Source organism: Balaenoptera musculus, chromosome 20 (assembly GCF_009873245.2).
Source record: "Balaenoptera musculus isolate JJ_BM4_2016_0621 chromosome 20, mBalMus1.pri.v3, whole genome shotgun sequence".
NCBI lineage: Eukaryota > Metazoa > Chordata > Mammalia > Artiodactyla > Balaenopteridae > Balaenoptera > Balaenoptera musculus.
Window position 1 is genome coordinate 26,038,470 of NC_045804.1, and position 24,578 is coordinate 26,063,047.

Consider the following 24,578-nt stretch of genomic DNA (forward strand, 5'->3'; position numbering starts at 1 on the left):
TCCTAGATATTTTATTCTTTTTGTTGCAATGGTAAACGGGAGTGTTTTCTTAATTTCACTTTCAGATTTTTCATCATTAGTATATAGGAATGCAAGAGATTTCTGTGCATTAATTTTGTATCCTGCTACTTTACCAAATTCATTGATTAGCTCTAGGAGTTTTCTGGTAGCATCTTTAGGATTCTCTATGTATAGTATCATGTCATCTGCAAACAGTGACAGCTTTACTTCTTCTTTTCCGATTTGGATTCCTTTTATTTCTTTTTCTTCTCTGAGTGCTGTGGCTAACACTTCCAAAACTATGTTGAATAACAGTGGTGAGAGTGGGCAACCTTGTCTTGTTCTTGATCTTAGTGGAAATGGTTTCAGTTTTTCACCATTGAGGACAATGTTGGCTGTGGGTTTGTCATATATGGCCTTTATTATGTTGAGGAAAGTTCCCTCTATGCCTACTTTCTGCAGGGCTTTTATCATAAATGGGTGTTGAATTTTGTCGAAAGCTTTCTCTGCATCTATTGAGATGATCATATGGTTTTTCTCCTTCAATTTGTTAATATGATGTATCACATTGATTGATTTGCGTATATTGAAGAATCCTTGCATTCCTGGAATAAACCCCACTTGATCATGGTGTATAATCCTTTTAATGTGCTGTTGGATTCTGTTTGCTAGTATTTTGTTGAGGATTTTGGCATCTATGTTCATCAGTGATATTGGCCTGTAGTTTTCTTTCTTTGTGACATCTTTGTCTGGTTTTGGTATCAGGGTGATGGTGGCCTCGTAGAATGAGCTGGGGAGTGTTCCTCCCTCTGCAATATTTTGGAAGAGTTTGAGAAGGATAGGTGTTAGCTCTTCTCTAAATGTTTGATAGAATTTGCCTGTGAAGCCATCTGGTCCTGGGCTTTTGTTTGTTGGAAGATTTTTAATCACAGTTTCAATTTCAGTGCTTGTGATTGGTCTGTTCATATTTTCTATTTCTTCCTGGTTCAGTCTCGGTAGGTTGTGCATTTCTAAGAATCTGTCCATTTCTTCCAGGTTGTCCATTTTATTGGCATAGAGTTGCTTGTAGTAATCTCTCATGATCGTTTGTATTTCTGCAATGTCAGTGGTTACTTCTCCTTTTTCATTTCTAATTCTATTGATTTGAGTCTTCTCCCTTTTTCTCTTGATGAGTCTGGCTAATGGTTTATCAATTTGGTTTATCTTCTCGAAGAACCCGCTTTTAGTTTCATTGATTTTTGCTATTGTTTCCTTCATTTCTTTTTCATTTATTTCTGATCTGATCTTTATGATTTCTTTCCTTCTGCTAGCTTTGGGGTTTTTTTGCTCTTCTTTCTCTAATTGCTTTAGGTGCAAGGTTAGGTTGTTTATTCGAGATGTTTCCTGTTTCTTGATGTAGGCTTGTATTGCTATAAACTTGCCTCTTAGCACTGCTTTTGCTGCGTCCCATAGGTTTTGGGTCGTCGTGTCTCCATTGTCACTTGTTTCTAGGTATTTTTTTGATTTCCCCTTTGATTTCTTCAGTGATCACTTCGTTATTAAGTAGTGTATTGTGTAGCCTCCATGTGTTTGTATTTTTTACAGATCTTTTCCTGTAATTGATATCTAGTCTCATAGCGTTGTGGTCGGAAAAGATACTTGATATGATTTCAATTTTCTTAAATTTACCAAGGCTTGATTTGTGACCCAAGATATGATCTATCCTGGAGAATGTCCCATGAGCACTTGAGAAAAGTGTGTATTCTGTTGTTTTTGGGTGGAATGTCCTATAAATATCAATTAAGTCCATCTTGTTTAATGTATCATTTAGAGCTTGTATTTCCTTATTTATTTTCATTTTGGATGATCTGTCCATTGGTGAAAGTGGGGTGTTAAAGTCCCCTACTATGATTGTGTTGCTGTCGATTTCCCCTTTTATGGCTGTTAGTATTTGCCTTATGTATTGAGGTGCTCCTATGTTGGGTGCATAAATATTTACAATTGTTATACCTTCCTCTTGGATCGATCCCTTGATCATTATATAGTGTCCTTCTTTGTCTCTTGTAATAGTCTTTATTTTAAAGTCTATTTTGTCTGATATGAGAATTGCTACTCCAGCTTTCTTTTGATTTCCATTTGCATGGAATATCTTTTTCCATCCCCTCACTTTCAGTCTGTATGTGTCTCTAGGTCTGAAGTGGGTCTCTTGTAGACAGCATATATATGGGTCTTGTTTTTGTATCCATTCAGCCAGTCTGTATCTTTTGGTGGGAGCATTTAATCCATTTACATTTAAGGTAATTATCGATATGTATGTTCCTATTCCCATTTTCTTAATTGTTTTGGGTTTGTTATTGTAGGTCTTTTCCTTCTCTTGTGTTTCTTGCCTAGAGAAGTTCCTTTAGCATTTGTTGTAAAGCTGGTTTGGTGGTGCTGAACTCTCTCAGCTTTTGCTTGTCTGTAAAGGTTTTAATTTCTCCATCAAATCTGAATGAGATCCTTGCTGGGTAGAGTAACCTTGGTTGTAGGTTTTTCTCCTTCATGACTTTAAGTATATCCTGCCACTCCCTTCTGGCTTGCAGAGTTTCTGCTGAAAGATCAGCTGTTAACCTTATGGGGATTCCCTTGTGTGTTATTTGTTGGTTTTCCCTTGCTGCTTTTAATATGTTTTCTTTATATTTAATTTTTGATAGTTTGATTAATATGTGTCTTGGCGTGTTTCTCCTTGGATTTATCCTGTATGGGACTCTCTGTGCTTCCAGGACTTGATTAACTATTTCCTTTCCCATATTAGGGAAGTTTTCAACTATAATCTCTTCAAATATTTTCTCAGTCCCTTTCTTTTTCTCTTCTTCTTCTGGGACCCCTATAATTCGAATGTTGGTGCATTTAATGTTGTCCCAGAGGTCTCTGAGACTGTCCTCAGTTCTTTTCATTCTTTTTTCTTTATTCTGCTCTGCAGTAGTTATTTCCACTATTTTATCCTCCAGGTCACTTATCCGTTCTTCTGCCTCAGTTATTCTGCTATTGATCCCGTCTAGAGTATTTTTAATTTCATTTATTGTGTTTTTCATCGTTGCTTGGTTCCTCTTTAGTTCTTCTACATCCTTGTTAAATGTTTCTTGCATTTTGTCTATTCTATTTCCAAGATTTTGGATCATCTTTACTATCATTATTCTGAATTCTTTTTCAGGTAGACTGCCTATTTCCTCTTCATTTTTTAGGTCTGGTGTGTTTTGACCCTGCTCCTTCACCTGCTGTGTGTTTTTTTGTCTTCTCATTTTGCTTATCTTACTGTGTTTGGGGTCTCCTTTTCACAGGCTGCAGGTTCGTAGTTCCCGTTGTTTTTGGTATCTGTCCCCAGTGGCTAAGGTTGGTTCAGTGGGTTGTGTAGGCTTCCTGGTGGAGGGGACTAGTGCCTGTGTTCTGGTGGATGAGGTTGGATCTTGTCTTTCTGGTGGGCACGGCCACATCAGGTGGTGTGTTTTGGGGTGTCTGTGGCCTTATTATGATTTTAGGCAGCCTCTCTGCTAACAGATGGGGCTGTGTTTCTGTCTTGCTAGTTATTTGGCATAGGGTGTCCAGCACTGTAGCTTACTGGTCGTTGAGTGAAGCTGGGTCTTGATGTTGAGATGGAGATCTCTGAGAGATTTTTGCCGTTTGGTATTATGTGGAGCTGGGAGGTCTCTTGTGGACCAGTGTCCTGAAGTTGGCTCTCCCACCTCGGAGGCACAGCCCTGATGCCTGGCTGGAGCACCAAGAGCCTTTCATCCACACGGCTCAGAATAAAAGGGAGAAAAAAATAGAAAGAAAGAAAGAAAGAAAGAGGATAAAATAAAATAAAATAAAGCTATTATAATAAAAAATAAGAAAAAAAGTATTAATAAATGTATTCAGAAAAAAAAATTTTTTAATTTTTAAAAATAGATTTATTAATTTTTTATAATAAAAAATAAGAAAAAATTAAGAAAAAAGTTTATTAAGAAAAAAATTTTTTAAATTTTTTAAAATAAAAAATATGAAAAAACTTACTAAAAAATATTTTTAATTTCTAAAAAATAGAAAATAAGGAAAAAATTATTAAGAAAACATTTATTAGGAAAAAAAATTTTTTTTAAGTAAAAAAAAAAAACAAAAAACGGACGGACCTAACCCTAGGACTAATGGTGAAAGCAAAGCTATACCGACAAAATCTCACCCAGAAGCATACACATATACACTCACAAAAAAAGGAAAAGGGGAAAAATTAATATGTCCTGCTCCCAATGTCCACCTCTTGAATTTGGGATGATTCGTTGTCTATTCAGGTATTCAACAGATGCAGGCACATCAAGTTGTTTGTGGAGCTTTAATCCACTGCTTCTGAGGCTGCTGGGAGAGATTTCCCTTTCTCTTCTTTGTTCGTACAGCTCCCGGGGCTCAGCTTTGGATTTGGACCCGCCTCTGCGTGTAGGTCGCCTGAGGGCGTCTGTTCCCCGCCCCGACAGAACGGGGTTAAAGGAGCAGCTGCTTCGGGGGCTCTGGCTCACTCAGGCCGGGGCGGGGGGGAAGGAGGGGCACGGATGTGGGACAAGCCTGCAGTGGCAGAGGCCGGCGTGACGTCACAGCAGCCTGAGGCGCGCCGTGCGTTCTCCCGGGGAAGTTGTCCCTGGATCACGGGACCCTGGCAGTAGCGAGCTGCACCAGCTCCCGGGAGGGGCAGTGTGGAGAGTGACCTGTGCTCGCACACATGCTTCTTGGTGGTGGCAGCAGCAGCCTTAGCGTCTCCTGCCTGTCTCTGGGGTCCGCGCTGATAGCCACGGCTCGCGCCCGTCTCTGGAGTTCGTTTAGGCGGCGCTCTGAATCCCCTCTCCTTGCGCGCCGCGAAACAAAGAGGCAAGAAAAAGTCTCTTGCCTCTTCGGCAGCTGCAGACTTTTTCTCGGGCTCCCTCCCGGCTAGCTGTGGTGCGCTAACCCCTTCAGGCTGTGTTCACGCTGCCAGCCCCAGTCCTCTCCCTGCGATCCGACCGAAGCCTGAGCCTCAGCTCCCAGCCCCCGCCCACCCCGGCGGGTGAGCAGACAAGCCTCTCGGGCTGGTGAGTGCTGCTCGGCGCCGAGCCTCTGTGCGGGAATCTCTCCATTTTTCCCTCTGCGCCCCTGTTGCTGTGGGATCCGCGCTGATAGCCGCGGCTCGCGCCCGCCTCTGGAGTTCGTTTAGGCGGCGGTCTGAATCCCCTCTCCTTGCGCGCCGTGAAACAAAGAGGCAAGAAAAAGTCTCTTGCCTCTTCGGCAGCTGCAGACTTTTTCCCCGGACTCCTTCCTGGCTAGCACCGAAGCCCGAGCCTCAGCTCCCAGCCCCCGCCCGCCCCGGCGGCTGAGCAGACAAGCCTCTCGGGCTGGTGAGTGCTACTCAGCACCGATCCTCCTTGCGGGAATCTCTCCGCTTTGCCCTCCACACCCCTGTGGCTGCGCTCTCCTCCGTGGCTCCGAAGCTTCCCCCCTCTGCCACCCGCAGTCTCTGCCCACGAAGGGGCTTCCTAGTGTGTGGAAACCTTTCCTCCTTCACAGCTCCCTCCCACTGGTGCAGGTCCCGTCCCTATTCTTTTGTCTCTGTTATTTCTTTTTTCTTTTGCCCTACCCAAGTATGTGGGGATTTTCTTGCCTTTTGGGAGGTCTGACGTCTTCTGCCAGCGTTCAGTGGGTGTTCTGTAGGAGCAGTTCCACGTGTAGATGTATTTCTACTGTATCTGTGGGAAGGAAGGTGGTCTCCGCGTCTTACTCTTCTGCCATCTTGCCCCCCCCCCCCGCTTGTTTTAAGATTGGGTTATTTGTCTTTTTATTATTGAGTTGTAAGAGCTTTTTATATTTCTGCATATGTCTCCTATTTGCAAAATTTTTCTCACTTTCTTGATAGCACCCTTTGAACCACAGTATTTTTCATTTTTTTTTTAAGTCTTTATTGAATTTGTTACAATATTGCTTCTGTTTTATGTTTTGGTGTTTTGGCTGCGAGGCATATGGGATTTTAGCGCCCCAAGCAGGGATCGAATCCGCACCACCTGCATTGGAAGGTGAAGTCTTAACCACAGGACCACCAGAGAAATCCCCAATAGTTTTTCATTTTTGATGTCCAATTTTTTCTTTTGTTGCTTGTTCTTTTGGCATCATATCTAAGAAACTATTATCTAATCCAAGGTCACAAGGATTTATGCCTATTTTCTTCTAATAGTTTTAGCTTTTACTTTTTATTAACTCAAAATGTGATCCATTTTGAGTTAATTTTTGTATATTGTGTGAGGTACGTGTCCAACTTCATTTTTTTGCATGTGGATATTCAGTTGTTCCAGCACCATTTGTTGAAAAACTATTATTTTCCATTGAATCGTCTTCGCATCCTTATCAAAAATTTATTGACTATAAATGTGAGGGTTTAGTTCTAAATTCCCAATTCTTTTCCTTTGACCTGTGTGTCTGTTTTTATGCCAGTATTGTATTGTCTTGATTACTGTTGCTTTGTAGTAAGTTTTGAAATCAGAAAATGTGAATCCTCCAAATTTGTTCTTCTTTTTCAAAATTGTTTTGGATATTCTGGGTCTCTTGGATTTCCAAATGAATCATAGGATTAGCTTGTCAATTTCTGCAAAAAAGCCAGCTGAGATTTTTATAGAGATTGAATTGAATCTTTAGATTAATATGGAAATATTCCCATATTAATAGCAGTAAGTCTCATATATGAACATGAGATTCTTCCCATTTATTAAGGCCTTTAATTTCTTTCAATAATATTTTGTAGTTTTCAGAGTTTAAGTTTTATACTTCTCTTGCTAAATTTATTCCTAAGTATTTAATTCTGTTTTATGTTATCCTAAATGGAAGTTTCCTAATTTAATTTTCATTTTTTCATTGCTACTATATAGAAATACAACTGATTTTTAAAAATATTTATTTATTTATTTATTGGCTGCACTGGGTCTTCATTGCAGCACCCGGGCTTCTCTATTTGTGGTGTGCGGTCTCCAGAGTGCGCAGGCTCTCTAGGTGTGGCTTGCAGGCTTAGTTGCCCTGCGGCATGTGGGATCTTAGTTCCCCAACCAGGGATCGAACCCACGTCCCCTGCATTGGAAAGTGGATTCTTAACCACTGGACCACCAGGGAAGTCCCATTACAACTGATTTTTGTGTATTAATCTTGTATCCTGCAAACTTACTGAACTCATTTATTAGACCTAATAGTTTTTCAATGGATTCCGTAGGGTTTTCTATATACAGGATTATGTCATCTGCAAGTAGAGATAGTTTTACCTCTTCCTTTCTAATCTAGACTCTTTTAATTTCATTTCTTGCATAATTGCCCTGGCTAGCACCAGTACAATGTTAAGTATAAGTGGTGAGAGGAGACAGCTTGTCTTGCTGCTGATCTTAGAAGCAGGGAGGAAGCATTCAGTCTTTCACTTGTTGACCTAAAACAATCAAACAACCAGTTATTTTACCAGCAAAATGGGTTTATTTGGGAACAACAAAGACTTGCAATTCAGGACATGCAATCTATGGTGATCCACAGGCAAATCCAGAGAACAAAAGAGAGGAACTTTCTTTTATAGAGAAGAAGGAGTTGGGAGGGGCTATTATAAACCAAGAGTCCATTGGAGAAAACTGGGAGTTCAAAGTGTAATGGCTTTTCATTGGCTGAGTTGTGTAACAGTCTCTCATTGGCTGGGCTCTTGCAGGGCAAGGAGAAATTTTTCCTTCCTCCTTCTGGGTAGTAAAGTATCAACATTCTTCCTGTTGGAGATACAAAGGTACATCTCTTCCTATTGGGTCTGCAATTGACATCTATGGGTAGGGCATGAGCGCTCCCTCTTCTGGTATCCTGACTTACTTAAAATGAGGGTTCTATTTATTAATTTTCACACACCATTGTGATGTTAGTGGGTTTTTTGTAGATGGTCTTTATGAGGCTGAGGAAATTTCCTTCTATTCCTAGTTTGTTGAGTGTTTTTTTATCATGAAGGGCTGTTGAATTTTGTCAAATGCTTTTTCTGCATCTATTGAGATGATCACATGGTCTTTGTCCTTTATCCTATTAATATGGTATATTACATTAATTGATAGCATTTATTTTTTAGCTTTTAATTAAACTTCTCATTTTTTCATTCTTTAGCCTTTAGAGGAACTTGGAGGAACCTATTAAATGACATATGCAATAGATGTGATGCAGGTCTTGGAAGTTGATGGTGGTCCTCAGTGAAATTTTTATTTCCAGAACTTCATCAAAAGTACATCTTATACCCCATCAGAAGTTCTGGTAATGGCTATCTAGGATTTTTTTGTTTGGTGTTGTTGAGCGGTGTGAATGTAAAACAAAATTTTAAGTATGCTTATGTAACCCAACTGTATAAATTTATAACATTATCTTGATAGTATATATACTACAGTTTCATTTTTTGGAAGTGGAAAATTTTAACCATGTTATTTATATGCTTGTTAGGCATTATAATTCTTTTATGCATAATAAAGTGTATAGCTAGCATTTCTGGCAATTATAATCATTATCAGTGTATTTTGTCTTTGAAAATTTGTAAATGCCCCCCCAATTTCTTTCAAAATAACATCATTTGTTCTATATTATATATTTCTATCATGTATAGAAATAATATATAATTATGCTCACATAATTGCAGTTTCCTTCTCTTGGACACATTTTTTCTTTTCCGTGTGGGTTCCTTCAATTGGTTGCATTGTCATTTTCATTAATGATGCATCTGCTAATTAATTTTTCTTCTTTGAATGCCTGCCCTTTTTGTTCTTGATTTTGCAGTTCAGCTGTATTTTAAATTTCAGTTCTATTTACTGGTATTTCTCTCTAGCTTCTATTGGCTTGTGACCTTCTATGACTTATTTGTAATATTTACATGTTTATGAAACTGACAGTCCATCTTCTGCCATCGGTGATATTTAATATTTAAATGTTTCTGTAAGATGGTTTAGAAAATAGTTATTTCTTATGGTTAACATATGCATTAGCTTTCTAAATTCATAGCAAGGTCTTGGATTATCAGAAAATGTCATTTACAGGCATATATAAAGTTTTGTTTATTTTTTATTCTGGTGAAATATATGTAGCATAAAATTTACCATTTTAACCACTATTAAGTGTACAGTTCTGTGGCATTAATTACATTCACCTCGTTCTGCAACTGTAAAGTTTTTAAAGAGAAAATAATACCCATTTCTTAGTCCTTCAGATTTTCCTCCTTCTCCCTTAGTACTTTTTCTTTTCCATTGATCAACTTTCCTTTTCTTTTAGATACTGAGGAGTTCCTGGGAGAAGTTTTGCAGAATGAGAACCTCAGTGCTGGTGCAAGCGACAACAGAGACCATATTCTACGGGGCTTGCAGCAAATCAAAGCTAGGTTTGTATAAACCGGTTCCATTATTCTTCTTCATAAGCTTTAAAACAATTTATAATCAGTAAAATCTACTTTAATTGTATATAAATTAGCAAAGTAAGACACACCTATCATAGTTCTTTATACTTGGTAGAGGCTTAATAAATGTGTACTGAATTGCATTGGAGGTAGGCAGGCATATTTAGGGTAGTTTAACCAAAATGGAAATATTTTGATAATTATGTATGTTAAAAAAATTTTTCTGCTTTCAGCTTTGGATTGTTATGTTAGTCTTTATTGAACACTTTTGCAAAATGTGTGAAAAGCTAAATATTTATGCTTGTCCAAATTACTGAAAGGAAAGATGTTAAGCAGTATGAGATAATTTTCATTAGGATTTTTGGTCTTGATTTTATACCCACATCTCCTTTCCTAATAGAAAACTTAAACTGGACTTACCCAGTTGATTCTCTGAGCATAGTAGAATGTCTTAGTCTCAGACTGATTGGAATATCATGCTCATTAAGTTTTTGTTTTTTTTTAATTAAAAGCCCTGACCTAATTTGTACCTTTTAGAATGTGAGCACCTGACAGATGCATACACTTGCTTGATGGTGGAAGAAATAAAAATTTTCCTTTACAGTATATTTCCCGACCACCTCTTGCTTGAAATGTGGTAACTGAACGAGAGTTGGGGATAAGAGAGTGTTACTTTACGTCTTTTCCAACTTGGAGGCAATGTGATTCAGAATGTTTGAACTGAGTACTCTTAGTAAAGGGAGAGCAACTGCAGGGATATGCCTGTGATTTGTGTTTTTTTTGTTTTTTTGGCTGCACCGTGTGGGATTTTAGTTCCCCGCGTTGGGAGCACGGAGTTTGTTTTTGTTGTTGTTGTTGTTGTTTTGGTTTTTTTTTTTGACTGTGTTGGGTCTTCATTGCCACACGCGAGCTTTCTCTAGCTGCAGCGAGCAGTGGCTACTCTTTGTTGCGGTGCGTGGGCTTCCCATTGAGGTGGCCTCTCCTGTTGCGGAGCACGGGCTCCAGACACATGGGCTTCAGTAGTTGTGGCTCCCGGGCTCTAGAGTGCAGCCTCAGTAGTTGTGGCGCACAGGCTTAGTTGCTCCCCGGCATGTGGGATCTTCCCGGACCAGGGATCGAACCTGTGTCCCCTGCATGGGCAGGCAGATTCTTATCCCCTGCGCCACCAGGGAAGCCCGGGAGCATGGAGTCTTAACCACTGGAAAACCAGGAAAGTCCTTATACCTGGAATTTAATTTGTGTGGCTGACCAATCTTAGCATCTACTTTGAAAGCCTCATTGAAACTCCTTAGAAGCAAGCAAGGAGTTTTATCCTTTCAAAGGGCACAGCCAGAATATATTCCTTCCAGGAATGTGAGAGAACCTCACAAGATGCCCTGCTGGATCTTAATTGATCTTTCCTGCTGGCTAATTAAACATCACTTTTACTCAGCAACTGGGAACTGTGTGATTATCAGCCTGGGTTGCCCTGAATAATTGAAACAAACAGAATGCAAAAGATGGGAGCTTTTTGCAAAATGAGAATATCTATAATTTATGGTAGGCTGGAAGAGTGTTTAAAACAAACTTCCCCATAATGTTACTTTATTAGTAGATAAGTTTAGGCTTAGTTGTGTACCTGAAGGCTCAGTTAGTAACTTATAGATTTTTTTATTTTTTTAATACAAAGTTGACCTTTGTATTTTAGGATTATTATAAGGATGGCACGAAGAACAAAGGTAGAATTATTTTAAACTGTATTATAGGGAGAGGGTTGCCCATAATACAGTTGTGTATGTTGTATTAATGGTATAAATGGTGATACCATTTAATGGTGTTAATGGTATAAATCTGTGATAAGGAATGTAAAAACAATTTTACTGCATCTGTAGAGACAAATATATAATGAGTAGGAATTCTCCTTTCCCGTATTTGTACCACAGAACTTGGAAAGGACTAAATTTCAATCTGAAATTGATAATAAAAGGTGATTTTGTGGTGACTCACTGTTATCACTTACATATTACTTCTTAGTCCTCTTTTTAAGTGCATACACACACTCATACACACATACCCATGCTCGCACACATAGAAGCTGTATTTGTTATGAGGTAGAGAGGGTTCCTTGTTCTCAAAGGACTTGCTGTGTGGTTTGTGGGATAGACATTCAGGAAATAATCAGCAGGAGTTTTAGGAAACATCTGCATTGTTGATGGGAGCTTTCTGTTCATTGATTTGTTGCAAGGAAGATGACACTTTATTTAGAATTTCATACTTATCAGATCAGGAGGAAATGAGGAGCCAGAAATTAGATACTGTACAAGAAAATGGAAAAATGAGGCTTTCCTTTGGCAAGCTGTTTGAAATTGTCTTACATTTGCCCATTCAATCATCATCCCGTTAATGTAACCCTTGTCTTACTGAATCCTCTTTTTCAGCCACGTTGCATCTATAGCCTCATGTATGGCTGGTTGATGTTATGCCTGTATTGATACCAGCTGGTTTGAAAGCACTGAAAGCTGGTACAATGCCAGCCACATTTACTTTTTTGTGTGGAAGTTGTATCTCTCCCAGAGGCTGGGTGTGAAAAGAAATTTGGAAGTCATCAAACTTGAGAGTTAAATGTATATGGCAAGTTGCCAAGTAACATCAAAAGAATTAAAGTCACTTAAAAAGTTTTATCTTTAGTCATATTGAAGCAATAAAATTTTAGGGGTTTGGTAAATTTGTGGGGGAGGGTAGGAACCTGTATAAAACTATTGATTTGGCACATTATGGCTTATTTGGAAGGTGGGTAAGAAATCTAGCAGGATAATCTGGGAAAGACACTAGATAAATATAAATACCATACATACATATATTCCTCCCCCAACTTTCCACTCTATCTTTGTTGTGTCCTCGCTTTAATTCCTTTAATTCTTTCCTCAACACTGTGCTGCTTGAGAATGAAAAGGGTTGAGAGAAGTGAAAATAGCACTGGCTCTGATTCTTGGTAAATTCTAGGGGCTTGGCCCTAATTTTTATGGTGGCTCAGAATTCAGTGCTGTTTGCATGGCTGTGGACTCACTGTAAATCAAAGCATCTGACTCCATCACAGTTGCTATGTGCCATTTGCCACCCTTCTGTTGCCTAGAGTGACCGACCCCAGGAAATGACAGTTGTGTCGAGTCATGGATGTCCTCGAAGTGCTCATCTGTTCTTCCGTACAGGTAGCTTCACTGTTCTCTGTCCTCCCAGACTTAAAATCATATCTGTAGTTATATCTTCATAGGTTTTTTGTGGGGGGGGGGCTTAAAAGTGTTACAATGAAGGATAATGTTTTTCATGTAAGACAAAATAAAAAAAGGATAACGATTTCTGTAAGTTCAAGGAAATGAAGTCCTGTTGTGGTATTTGATGTCCTGAGCTGCGACGTTCATTGCTCTTCTTCAAACTGCCTCCTCATTTAAACCTTCTCCCTAAAACTAACGGCTTTCACATTCTGAGTCCAATTTTTCACTGAGCTCTTTAGAGAATGATTAGGATGAAAGCCAGGCAGAGGCTCCTCCTGTTTTATTACGGTGGTCACTGCAGTACCAGTGCCAGCTGTGAGGCACCTGGAATGAAGCAGACTTGATCTACACTCAGACGTTTGATGGCGTTCTTATGCATTTGCAGAAACAGTTGAGCATTTCTTAAGTTTGATTCATGGGAGGCCATCTGACAGCAAGAATACATTGAGAATCAGGGGAGGGATGAAGGAAATAGAATATTTTTATTACGGAGGTAGGAATACATTTTCTCTTGATGGCTCGTTTTGGAACAGCTAGTCATCTATGCTCACTGTTGGAAGTGGAGGCCAGAGCCAATGGAAACAAACTGGGAGTATTGTTTCCTTTTGTGACATTTAAAGGAGTTCCAAAAAGAGACAGGTAGATTAGTAGCATATTGAAATGGAAAGAAATAAAGAAATAACTATGTAACAGGATTAGAGCACAAAACCCACAAAACCAGGACTTTTAAAGTACAGACTGAAAGAATATCTCGAACATGTCTCATTGTGGGTGGTTAGCATATAGCTCTGCATGAAACATGATACATTGGTAAAAATATCATAAAAATAATTCCACTTCTCTTTGGGAATTTCAAGTTTTTCTTGTCAGCTTAACATGGATTTAGCTTTAAAACAGGATTTAGTTTAAGAATATATTGTTCTTGGGCTTCCCTGGTGGCGCAGTGGTTGAGAGCCTGCCTGCGGATGCAGGGCACACGGGTTCGGGCCCTGGTCTGGGAAGATCCCACATACCGCGGAGCAACTAGGCCCGTGAGCCACAGCTGCTGAGCCTGCGCGTCTGGAGCCTGTGCTCCGCAACAAGAGAGGCCATGACAGTGAGAGGCCCGCGCACCGCGATGAAGAGTGGCCCCGCTTGCCACAACTGGAGAAAGCCCTCACACAGAGACGAAGACCCGACACAGCCAAGAATGAATAAATAAATAAATAATAATTAAAAAAAAAAAAAAGAATATATTGTTCTTGTGTCTTTGTATTGTAGGAAGAAAGACAAGGAGTTAGTCCAATATAACTCTTGGGAGCAAGATTTTCGAAGTGGTAGACTAAATATCATTACCATTAATTACACAGAGAGTGTTACTTTTCACAAGTGCTGGTTATTAAGCTAAAAAGCCCCAAACAAAAAACATTCAAATGAAGTGTGCTTATGAAGAGAAGAAATGTGGAATGTGTTGTTGGTACATCTGTGTTACAAGTTTAAATATTTGCTTATAACCTCTCTTTCTGTTGTTCATTTTGCTACACTGGAGTTTCAGTGCCAACACAGAAAAAAAAAAAAAAAAGAGTAGTAGGTACTTGTGCAATCCATCTGAGTTTAAAGAGCTCTGAAAAGGCTCAGAAGTCATAGCAATAATTTGACCACATCTTGAAGGTTAAAAATTCATTTCTTCCTTTTTCAGTCCTATCTCTGCCTCTCATCCTTAACCAAGAAAGAAAACAAAAACCCGCAACAACTTCAGGGCTTTCAACTGATGAATTATATGCCAAATTCCTGTACTAGTTTTCTGTTATTTAGTGAGTGCATGTTGAGATTTCACAATCGTGTTAAAGATTTGTGGAGATATACTTACTGGGGGTAGTGAGGGGTTATATTTGTTGCTCTTTTAGTCTGAAATGCTCTACAGGTGAGACTGATATAATAATACCTGCTGTTGGTCTCTTGGCTTAACCTGGAAAGGAAGATCATTTTATTATATGTTCCTTCATAGCAAGTCTCCTGTACTTTCAAAGCAGCCTTGAAATGTGTAACTCTCCTTTTAATTTTATGATGATGATTATTTTGTTTATTCTTTCACTTATGCAGGTATCTTGGATTTGGTACCAGCTTTAAGATTAAATTGATCCATTTTTGTTTTCTTCTACACTGGGCTATTATGGTGGTATTAGTGGGCAGAAGCCTCTCCCTTTGGTCATCCCATAAAATAAATATTTTATATAAGTAACTTTGATGTATAATTTTTTAGTAAGTGGGTTTTTTTTTTTAAAAAAAAAGCTTGTTCCTTTCAAACCTTTTTATTAAAAATTCCCTGTACTGTACTTATTAAACAGAATAACATGTTCTATCTAGAGTGAAAGGAATTTTGAAATGAGACCTGGGAGGCAGGCAGATAACTGAGCTTACACCCTTCAGGTTGGACTGACCCATTAGAATAATAAGCTGAACACTACTCTTTAGCCATATAGTTAGGTTGCTGAAATTTGCTTTACTCCTGATAGAATTATAGCCATCATTAACACTTGGGCACATTCCTATTATCTACTCAAAATGGATTTGTCTTGGAAGGTCTCAGAAAATCCTCAGTGTCAATTTTTTAATACTAGAAGATTTTCTATCTGTCTGTAAATGGGGGCTCTTAATTCATACATTGTGTGAAAAGATCATTTATATGAAATTCTTGTCTTCATTTTACCACTGTTTACTTTGGCCTTGATTTTAAGTCTCATTTGATCTGGAGCTAGTCTTTTGTCCCAGTGCTGTATTATTTTCTCTGCTTATAGAAAGCCAATGGAAAAAAATGCCTCTCTGTATTCATCTTATTTGTGGATCTCCAGAAACTTGTGGCGTGAGGCCTTCCTGGTTGTGGTTTTCTCTTATTTGCTTGTTTTCTCTTATTGCTGTTATAGATCCACTCTGTATCCACTTCCTGTGTTACACTGAAACTGGAGCAAAGGGAAGAGAAATGCAAGAGCCCTGGGTCAGTTGTCAGGAGCCAAACTCTTTGTTTTGTTTTTTCTATAACATTGACTGATTCAATTGAAGATTCCCCTAACCATGATCTTGTGTTTTCTTTTTAAGTTGCCTCCCCCAAAATGTTGTTTGGAATTATTTTTTTTCCAAACGTTACAAAAATGCAAACATTACCAACCAAACCTTGAAACCTCTATTTGATTTCTTTTATGGTATCACTATGATTTTTCTCTTTTTTTTTTAATTTGCAAAATGATGCAGGAAATTTCATTTCCTTGGGATTTAATTTTATTTCATGATTCTGTTGCAAATGAGTTGGGCCTAAAGTGGGTTTTTATAACCACACCATGTGAATCATTTCTTTTCTGGAAGCCAGATCTTCTCTCCCACTGTGTAGCCTCATCTAGTCTCCCTGAAGTGCAGCGCTAGCAGGGTTGATAATGAAATGCGGTCCTTCTTATCATGCTCAGCAAAGGGCTCAGAGAAGACGGGAAAAAAATCAATCCCACAGGAACTTCTTGAGTGCTAGATATCCATATTCAACCCCCATGCATTTAAAATGGAAATGAGATATCTTAGGGTTTTCGTTTTTGATTTACACAAGATGTCACTGCCTCCTGGCAATGGGAATATTTTACAGACCAACTGCTGACCTGTTTGGGAAGATCTCAGCCTGTCGCCCCAGGTCCAATGTAGTTTCTTCATATTTCTTTCGAAACTCTCAGCAGTGCTTTGCAGCAGCTTTGATTCTTCAGGCTTCAAAGGATGCCCCTTCCAGGGCCAATCTTCCAAAAGCTATCCCTGTGGCAGCTCTTACTGTAGTTAATTAATAGGGAGTTTACAAGCCAGTAATACTACGGCTTTGCAAAGCCAAGAAAATTCCAATTTGATGCTAGTGCTTTGTTATGAAATTCCCACTTGGAGTGACTCAGTCTTCAATAATCCAGCCTCAAATGGTTTTATCATGGATACAGTGTGGCTTATATAAGATGCATTATCATTAAATGCTCAAACTCAAGATCCCTCCTGAGTTTGTGAGCCTTGTTGAGTTCTCATTATAATTTACAGAAAACTTTATGCCCACATAGAGTTGGATAATCTCCAATAAGCTATTTCTCTACGTTATATTACTTAGTGTCTCTCATTTGTGAATTCTGCCATAACCACAAGGTCCATTTTACAATTTGGTAATCAAGATTTTATACCATGTCGACCAAGTGCCTTTGTTCTTTTGTTGATGAGAGAACTAAGATACGAGAAATTATTCAAAGTAGGAGAATTAATAAAAGATTAGGATTTAGAATGTAGAATTTCTAATTGGTTGCATAGTTTACTTAGCCAAGCCATTACAAAAAAAAAAAGGAATTGGCATCTTTCAAAAGCTTATTGGTTTAAAGGAACTGTAAATAAATATTGAAGTTTAGTTAATTATATATACATTCTAGAGTGTAGCAATGTCTGCAGTTTATTTTGGAATGCATCAGAAACAAGATGGATGGCGACAGATGAATGGATAAAGAAGATGTGGCACATATATACAGTGGAATATTACTCAGCCATAAAAAGAAACGAAATTGAGTTATTTGTAGTGAGGTGGATGGACCTAGAGTCTGTCATACAGAGTGAAGTAAGTCAGAAAGAGAAAAACAAATACTGTATGCTAACACATATATATGGAATCTAAAAAAAAAAAAAAAGGTTCTGAAGAACCTAGGGGCAGGACAGGAATAAAGACGCAGACGTAGAGAATGGACTTGAGGACACGGGGAGGGGGAAGGGTAAGCTGGGACGAAGTGAGAGAGTGGCATTGACATATATACACTACCAAATGTAAAATAGATAGCTAGTGGGAAGCAGCTGCATCGCACGGGGAGATCAGCTCAGTGCTTTGTGACCACCTAGAAGGGTGGGATAGGGAGGGTGGGAGGGAGACGCAAGAGGGAGGGGATATGGGGATATGTGTATATGTATAGCTGATTCACTTTGTTATACAGCAACAACTAACACAACAATGTAAAACAATTATACTCCAATAAAGATGTTTAAAAATATATATAGATATAGATATAAACAACAACAAAAAAGATGGACTGATGGATAAGTGACAAAACAAATATAACAAAATGTGAATCATAGAGTCTAGGTTGTGGGTATACACATATATGGGTGTTCTTTCACCTTTTATGCATATTTGAAACATTTTATAATATGATGTTTCAAAAAACAGTATTTGTTTCACTTTGCAGTTCAGAAACCATGGACTTCATTCACCATTGTTTCAGAAAGCCATAGACTTCCTCAATTTGGAAATGTAATAAACATGTTTGTGATTTTTTCGGATGATAATTTTCTAAGAATAACTTTATTATTTCTGGATGATAGTAGACTAAGGGATAATCCCCCAGTTTGTTATTTCTGACATTGCTAACTTTAAGTATCTAACTTTTATACTTCTTTAAAACTTCAAGGCCAGCAATTATTGAGAGCTGAAATTCAATTCAAACATTCTGCCCAGGAGATCCTGAAATTTTGATCTTTTTTAAGGAAAGGCAATTTCTGACTTTTCTCATAAATTTGATAAAAGGAAAGCTAATATGAGATTGGTAGTCCAGTAGGAAATGGAACTCAATTTTACATTTTTTAAATCATTTTATGGTATTAAAAATGACAGAGGTTAGAAACAAAGCTCTTATTCTTTTATTGAACTAGAATTGAAAGTGGCGGAAAATCATTTTGGCCCTGGTGCAGTAAATGTTATCACTAAAACATGTTCAGGGGATATTAGGACAGTCTCTCAAGCACCAGAGACAAAAGTTCACAGAACAAGAACTGCTTTTTCTGTCCTTATCTTGAAATTATTAGATGTACAGGAGATGAAGGTATCTTAGCTCTAAGAGGACGGGGGATGGAGTATGTGTTGAAAATGATAATGTCTCCATTCTGGAGAGAGGTGAAATGGAGAGAATGTGGTGAGGATGGGTGTCTCAGCAGTGACAGACACGATGGAGGGAGTTCACAGGGACAGGAGGGCCAGCACCTGAACCAGCCCCAGGGCTGAGGAATCTGGAACCGGAGAAAATTATACTTTTGCAAAATTGTGAGCTGACAATGAAAATGGTAAGAAAGCAAGCAATGCTATTCGTTCAAAGTACTGTTTGAAGATTTTATTTAACAGGGAGATTAAACTGGAGCTGTCAGCAGCTACTTTATTTTGAGAATCTGGTAGGAGAGAAATTTTAAGTCCATTTGGGAAAAACCAATCATTTTTGAGCGTGCAGTGTGATTATTCTTTAGAATTTTGTGTAAATTGAGCAGGTTGGTAGGCATATGTTTGCTGATCCTATAATGATTAAAATTCAGAATAAGTAAGACTTGTGAAATTGAGTTTTCAGGTTCCAGCCAGTGTTCTATACTGCCATATGGCATAACTAGAATTAATTGCTGCTCCCAGTCTCTTTATTCTTTTACTGAATATCTAGGTGCCCTGTTTGAAATAGTAGAGGTTCCGCAAAAGTATTTAATCAGGAGATAGATGTTTGGCACGTTCATGAAAACAGTGTGTGTAGCTAATAGTTGCTTAGAAGAAAAAGCTTTTTGTAAGGTTTTCTACCCTAAGCCCCTTTTTTATTAGGAAAAAAAAAAAAAAGAATGGATAAGAGAGTTAGCAAGGAAAAAAAAGAGGAAAAATTCTTAGGACTTTATAGGTCCGTGTAAATGGAAAATGTAAAGCAAGAAATCTTCTTTGCTAGAGTCTTAGCTTCTTGATACTCCAGGAGTGGCCCATGGACCACCAACATCAACATCACCTGGAAAGCTGTTAGAAGTGTAGAATCTCAGGCTCCACTGAATCAGACCCACTGGATCAGAATCTGCATTTTACTAAGATCCCAAGATTATTTGTATGCACATAAACATTTGAGAAGCACTGCTCTACCACTTACCACTTTTAAGTTCATTTTAAATTCAATTTCTTAAAACTCAGAATACATATTTCTGGAGATTATAACTCCTTAAAGGCATGGATGTTCATTTTAAAAAAAAAAAAAAGGTCTGTAATGCTACTGGTATGTGATATGAGCTCAATAACGTGAGTTGAATGTATGGGGGAAAACTGTTATAAATATGTTCTCCAGTCCTAGGCTAAACACTAGAACAAGAGACCCTCTATATTATGAAAGTTACTGTTCAGTAGCCAACCTCACATATTCTTTTCCAGAAATAGGATGCTTTCTTTTTATTGAGCATTAGGGGATACACAGCCATTTGTAAAGACGGTGTCCATCTCTTCAAACGTCTCATGTGATAACATGTCTCTAACAGTCTGTGGTATAAGGTTACAAGGCTGCTGATCATGTATTGGAGTTCTGTTGGAGCATGGGCACCAGTCATTCCAGCCGTGATCCATCGAAAGCCCTCTGCCTTTGGTCATCATCCTTCCTATAAAGCTTTGCACTTCCTTGTCTCCACCATCTCATCTTTCCTGAGGACTTCTCTTCTAATCCTTTCCCCTGTGTTTCCTAGAATCCATGTTCTCTTATAATCAAATTCCATGATATCCTCAACCTCTTTTCTCCATCCCTGCCCAAGTAAAACATGGTTCTTCTTCAGGACACTGTTTTGCTTGCAGTCATTTTAGGTAGAACTTGCTCATTTTCCAGAAGTGCTGTTGGCATCCTTCAAGCTCCTTGCTGTCACTTCTAGACTTTTACTCTACAATCTTATCCCAAACCTCTTCCCTTTTGAGATTTGTCTACATGGCTTTACAATTCTCTGTCATCTTGTGAGTTCAGAGTCTTCCCTCACACTATCTGAGGACTGAGGCTGTGACTCACAGTTGTCATCTTCACTCCACTGTTACCACTGCCCCCCAGACACCTTCTCTTTCTCAAATTTAGCTTTTGTCTCCCGATTACATCTCTCCATCCATCAGATAAATATGCTCAAATCTCTCCTAATATTAAGAAAAACATTACATCCTACACAGTGATTCCCTCTCTAGCTACTGTCCTGTATCTCTTTTTTTACAGATACACTTCTTGAAATAGAAGCCTAGACTAGCCATTTCTGGCTTCTTCTTCTCTGGCCGCTCTTCAGTCCCCTATAATCTAGTCTCTGCTCCTATCATGTTATTCTTGACAAAGTACTAGTAACTTGCTAATTGCTACATCCAGGTGACGCTGTTCGATCTTCGTCTTATTTGGTCTCTCTGCAGCATATGACACTATTGATAGCTTCGTTTTCCTCAAAAAGTAAAAACAAACAAGCAAATAAAAACAATAAAAGCAAACAAAATATCTCTCCCTCCGTTTGTCCCCATGATAATAGTCTCTCCTGGTTTTCCTTCTTCCTTGCATTTATACTCTGATTTTAGGTTCTGGCTTGAGCTTGTTTTTCTACGCTGCCCTCTTCACTGCTGTCTCTCAGGCTTCCCTCTTTTCTCACCACATTCATTGTAGGCAGCTACATGCATATCCCTAACTCTACAACTTCCCCTGTACGTGGATGAGTCCTAATTCTACAGCTCAACTGCACTTCTCTCGCCAAGGCACCATACAGCATATTGGACAGCTCCTTTTGGGTGTCTTATTGATATCCTAAACTTCACAAAGCTGGGGCAGACCCTGCTGGATGCCTACCCAGCAGCCACCCTCCATTCTTCCTGGACAACAGAACCCCACCAGCCCAGGGATGACTCATGATCTGAAAGCCATTCTGCTTTGCCAGGGGTTGGTCTAGGGTTTACATAAGATATAGTTTTGGCCAAAGAAATATAAGGAGAAAACTTCTGATAGCCTCTCACAGGACAGTCTTATGCTTGGGAAACCAAAAAAAAAAAAACATTGAAATGCAGTAGCCACCTAAGACATTACTGTGCTGTAAGGTGTTAGAGCAGAAATAAGGGAAGGGCCTAGGTCCTTCATGCCATTGTTGGGCCCCTGCATCAACCATGGAATCACTTGTCTCCAGACATTTTGTTTTGAAGGAAAAATGAACTACTTATTTAAGCCTCTGCCAGTGAGGTTTTCTGTTACTTGTAGCCAGAGGAATCCTAACTGATGGAGTGTCCAGAACTGAACTCATTATTTTATATTCTTCTCACCCCTAAAGTCTATTTCTGCTTTCACTAGGTCCTGGCCCCCAAGGCAGAATCCTGGAAGTCATTCTTGCCTCCTCTCTCTTCACTCCCCAAACCATCAACAAGCCTATCGATTCTTCATCCTAAATCTGTCTTCTCCTTTCTATTCCCTTTGTCACTGGCTAAACTTTAGCCCTCATAAAGTCTTACTCAGAGCTCTGCAAAATTCTCTTTTCTGGTTCTCTGCTTCAAGTTTCTCCCTGTTCCAGTTTATTCTGCTCCTCCATTCTGTTGAAAGGGCAAACATAAAAAAAGAAGATAATTTAATCATTTATGCTATAGAAGATGTATTGATGTAGAATGATAAGATATACTGTAAGTGAAAAAATTGGTTGTGTATATATTTTTTTTTTCAAAAAAATGCCTGAAAAATTACTCCAAAATGTTAATGATAGTAATTTCTGGAAAGTAGAGTTTGAGTGATTTTTAATTTCTCCTTTTTATTTACTTGTATTTTTCAACTCTCTACAGTGAATGTGTATTTAATCCTAAGTCACTGATATCAGAGCCTTTCCTCTTTTAAAAAGAGGCAGGGATTTAAGAGCCAAAGAGTATTTGTTTCCAGGTGGGAAAGGAGTTGGCATTGCAGGGAAAAGAGATGTGGAAGGAGGAAATTAAGCTTTAACTGTAGCCTTGGGTCACTTCTATGCAAATAAACAGCTGTATTTGGAGTGTTTTTACTCTGTGCCTAAACACACACACACACACACGAAAGTAAAATTATTTTTGAGCAATATGAAATACAGCAGTCCTTTGAGTAATTTATGATGATTTTTCTAGAATATGTTTTTTTTAAATAAAGGAAGGTCATTCTCAAGGTCTTCATTAGATGAGGTATCACTAACTAGGAACAACTTCCATTTCTTAAACATTATCTTTCTGAGCTGCACTGAACTGACACAGGATTATCTACACTCTGTGACTATTTAGTAAAACATTTGTATTTGTGGGACTAGCTTTCCAAAGTGATGGTGCTTGAGTAAACCATTCACTTCCTCCTTCTCAAAACATCAGTCACCATGATGGATTTTCATGTTGGTCGTGAAGAGAAATAGAATTAACTAAGAGCAGGGTGAGGATTACAAGCCGGAAGCAGTTAATTTACTTAACAAATATGTATTGGCTATTTGTATACTCTTTGCTGGGCATAATGCCAGGTGATCAAGACAGTGTCATGGAAGATATATCCCTGTTTTTCAAGAAGTCCTTGGACCAATGAATGGCCAGACTCATGAACAGAGCCAGCACAGAGCCCACTGCCCACGGGTGTCTTCTCTAGACAGTCTGAAATGTTTGGTTTCAATTTGTTACATATCTGGAGTTTCACCATTTAGAGATTCATTTGGGCTCATAGTCCTCTTTTAAAATATAAATTCACCTGGAGGGTTAAGGGGTTTTTGATTGTACATTCAGGTGCACTAGCCCTATTTAATGATTTCCTTCTAACTTTTGGCTTAGATGATTGTGCTGAGGAAATTAAGTTTGTTGAACCTCTGTTATGGACAATTCACAGTGCTAGGTACACTGAGTGTTATAAAGTGAACAGAGGATCCTTTTCCTCAGAAAGAATGAGGGCTTTAGAGGCTCTTGCCTCTGCAACTGAAGAATAGCAGTCACAGCTAACATTCATCACCCAATTATCCTGTGCCAGGCCCAATGTCAAAGGGCTTTACACACATTATCTCATTTAATCCTCACAGCAGGTGAGAGGTGAATACTATAATAATCCCCATTTTAGCAGATAAGAAAACTGAAGTTCAGAGAGGTAATCAACTTGCTCAAGGTTATACAGCTGTTAGGTTTTGGAATTGGGATTTGAGCCCAGACAGTATGATTGTTTGGCCAGCACTCTTACTGAGGCTCGATTTCTTCATAACAAGTGAATAATGCTACTTCATTCATTCAACAAATGTTTATTCAGCATCCACTGTGTGCAAAGCATTTTTGTGGTGAATATGACAGTTTCCAGTCCTCCTGGAAATTATTTTTGAGCAGGATAAACTGAGTTATTATACAATACACCCACCTTGTAGGATTGTTGTTATGCATTAAAAAAAGTGCCTAATACAAGGCATGTTACCTTGTAGATACCCAAAAAGTATTCCCAAGAAATTTACAACCCAATGGGAAAGATATAAAAGTATGCAGAAATAGCTACAGTTCAAGATACATTGTGGCTAACACTTTAGAAGAGGTGCCCACAGATTGTACTGTGAGATCCCAGAAAAAGAAATTACTTCTGGTTGGTGGGCTATGAGAAACCTTCATGGATGAGATGGCATCATGTCTTGGCTTTGGGTTTGAAAGGGATGGATTTTTGGTCAGATATATTGTACACAAAAATAGCATGTGCAAAGAAACCGAGGAGATAAAAGTTTAGCCATGTTTGGGAACCAAAGGGTAATTCAGTTTGTTAGGTATAAGGGAGTAATGAGAGATAGGATGGAACCAACTCATGAAAATGGGAGTTTTAACTGGATTTGGGGAGAAGAGGTACATAACTGAGAAGAGTAAATCATGGGACAGGCATGGGTAAGCTGATTCTTTAATAGGGAATTTTAGATAATCATATGGGTCCTGGGTACCTGGGCTGACGCCACTGGGAGACAGGAGATGGTTGCAAAGGGAGAGAGGATTAGAATGTCATAGGTTGCCTATGTTTATTCTCTATGCCCAGCAAAGGAAGACAGATCTTTCTTTCTTCCCAGTATCTCTTGCTTTGAGCTCATATTTATATCCTTCATTCCATAGCTGCCTTTGGTTTATTATGAGCTTCATAAGCTTTTATGGATAACCAGATAATCTAACCACTTTTCAGAAATTTATGTCAATGGGAAAA

The 24,578-nt window shown here is 38.7% G+C and overlaps 1 protein-coding gene across 1 annotated transcript in view; it reads left to right on the forward strand.

Moving 5' to 3' along the window:
- SKAP1 (src kinase associated phosphoprotein 1) overlaps positions 1–24,578 on the forward strand; it is a 290,911-nt gene that overhangs the window by 36,892 nt on the left and 229,441 nt on the right. The window contains exon 2 of the mRNA XM_036837890.1: positions 9,265–9,370. Within this exon, the coding sequence (XP_036693785.1) occupies positions 9,265–9,370 (106 nt within the window). The remainder of the gene's footprint in view (positions 1–9,264; positions 9,371–24,578) is intronic.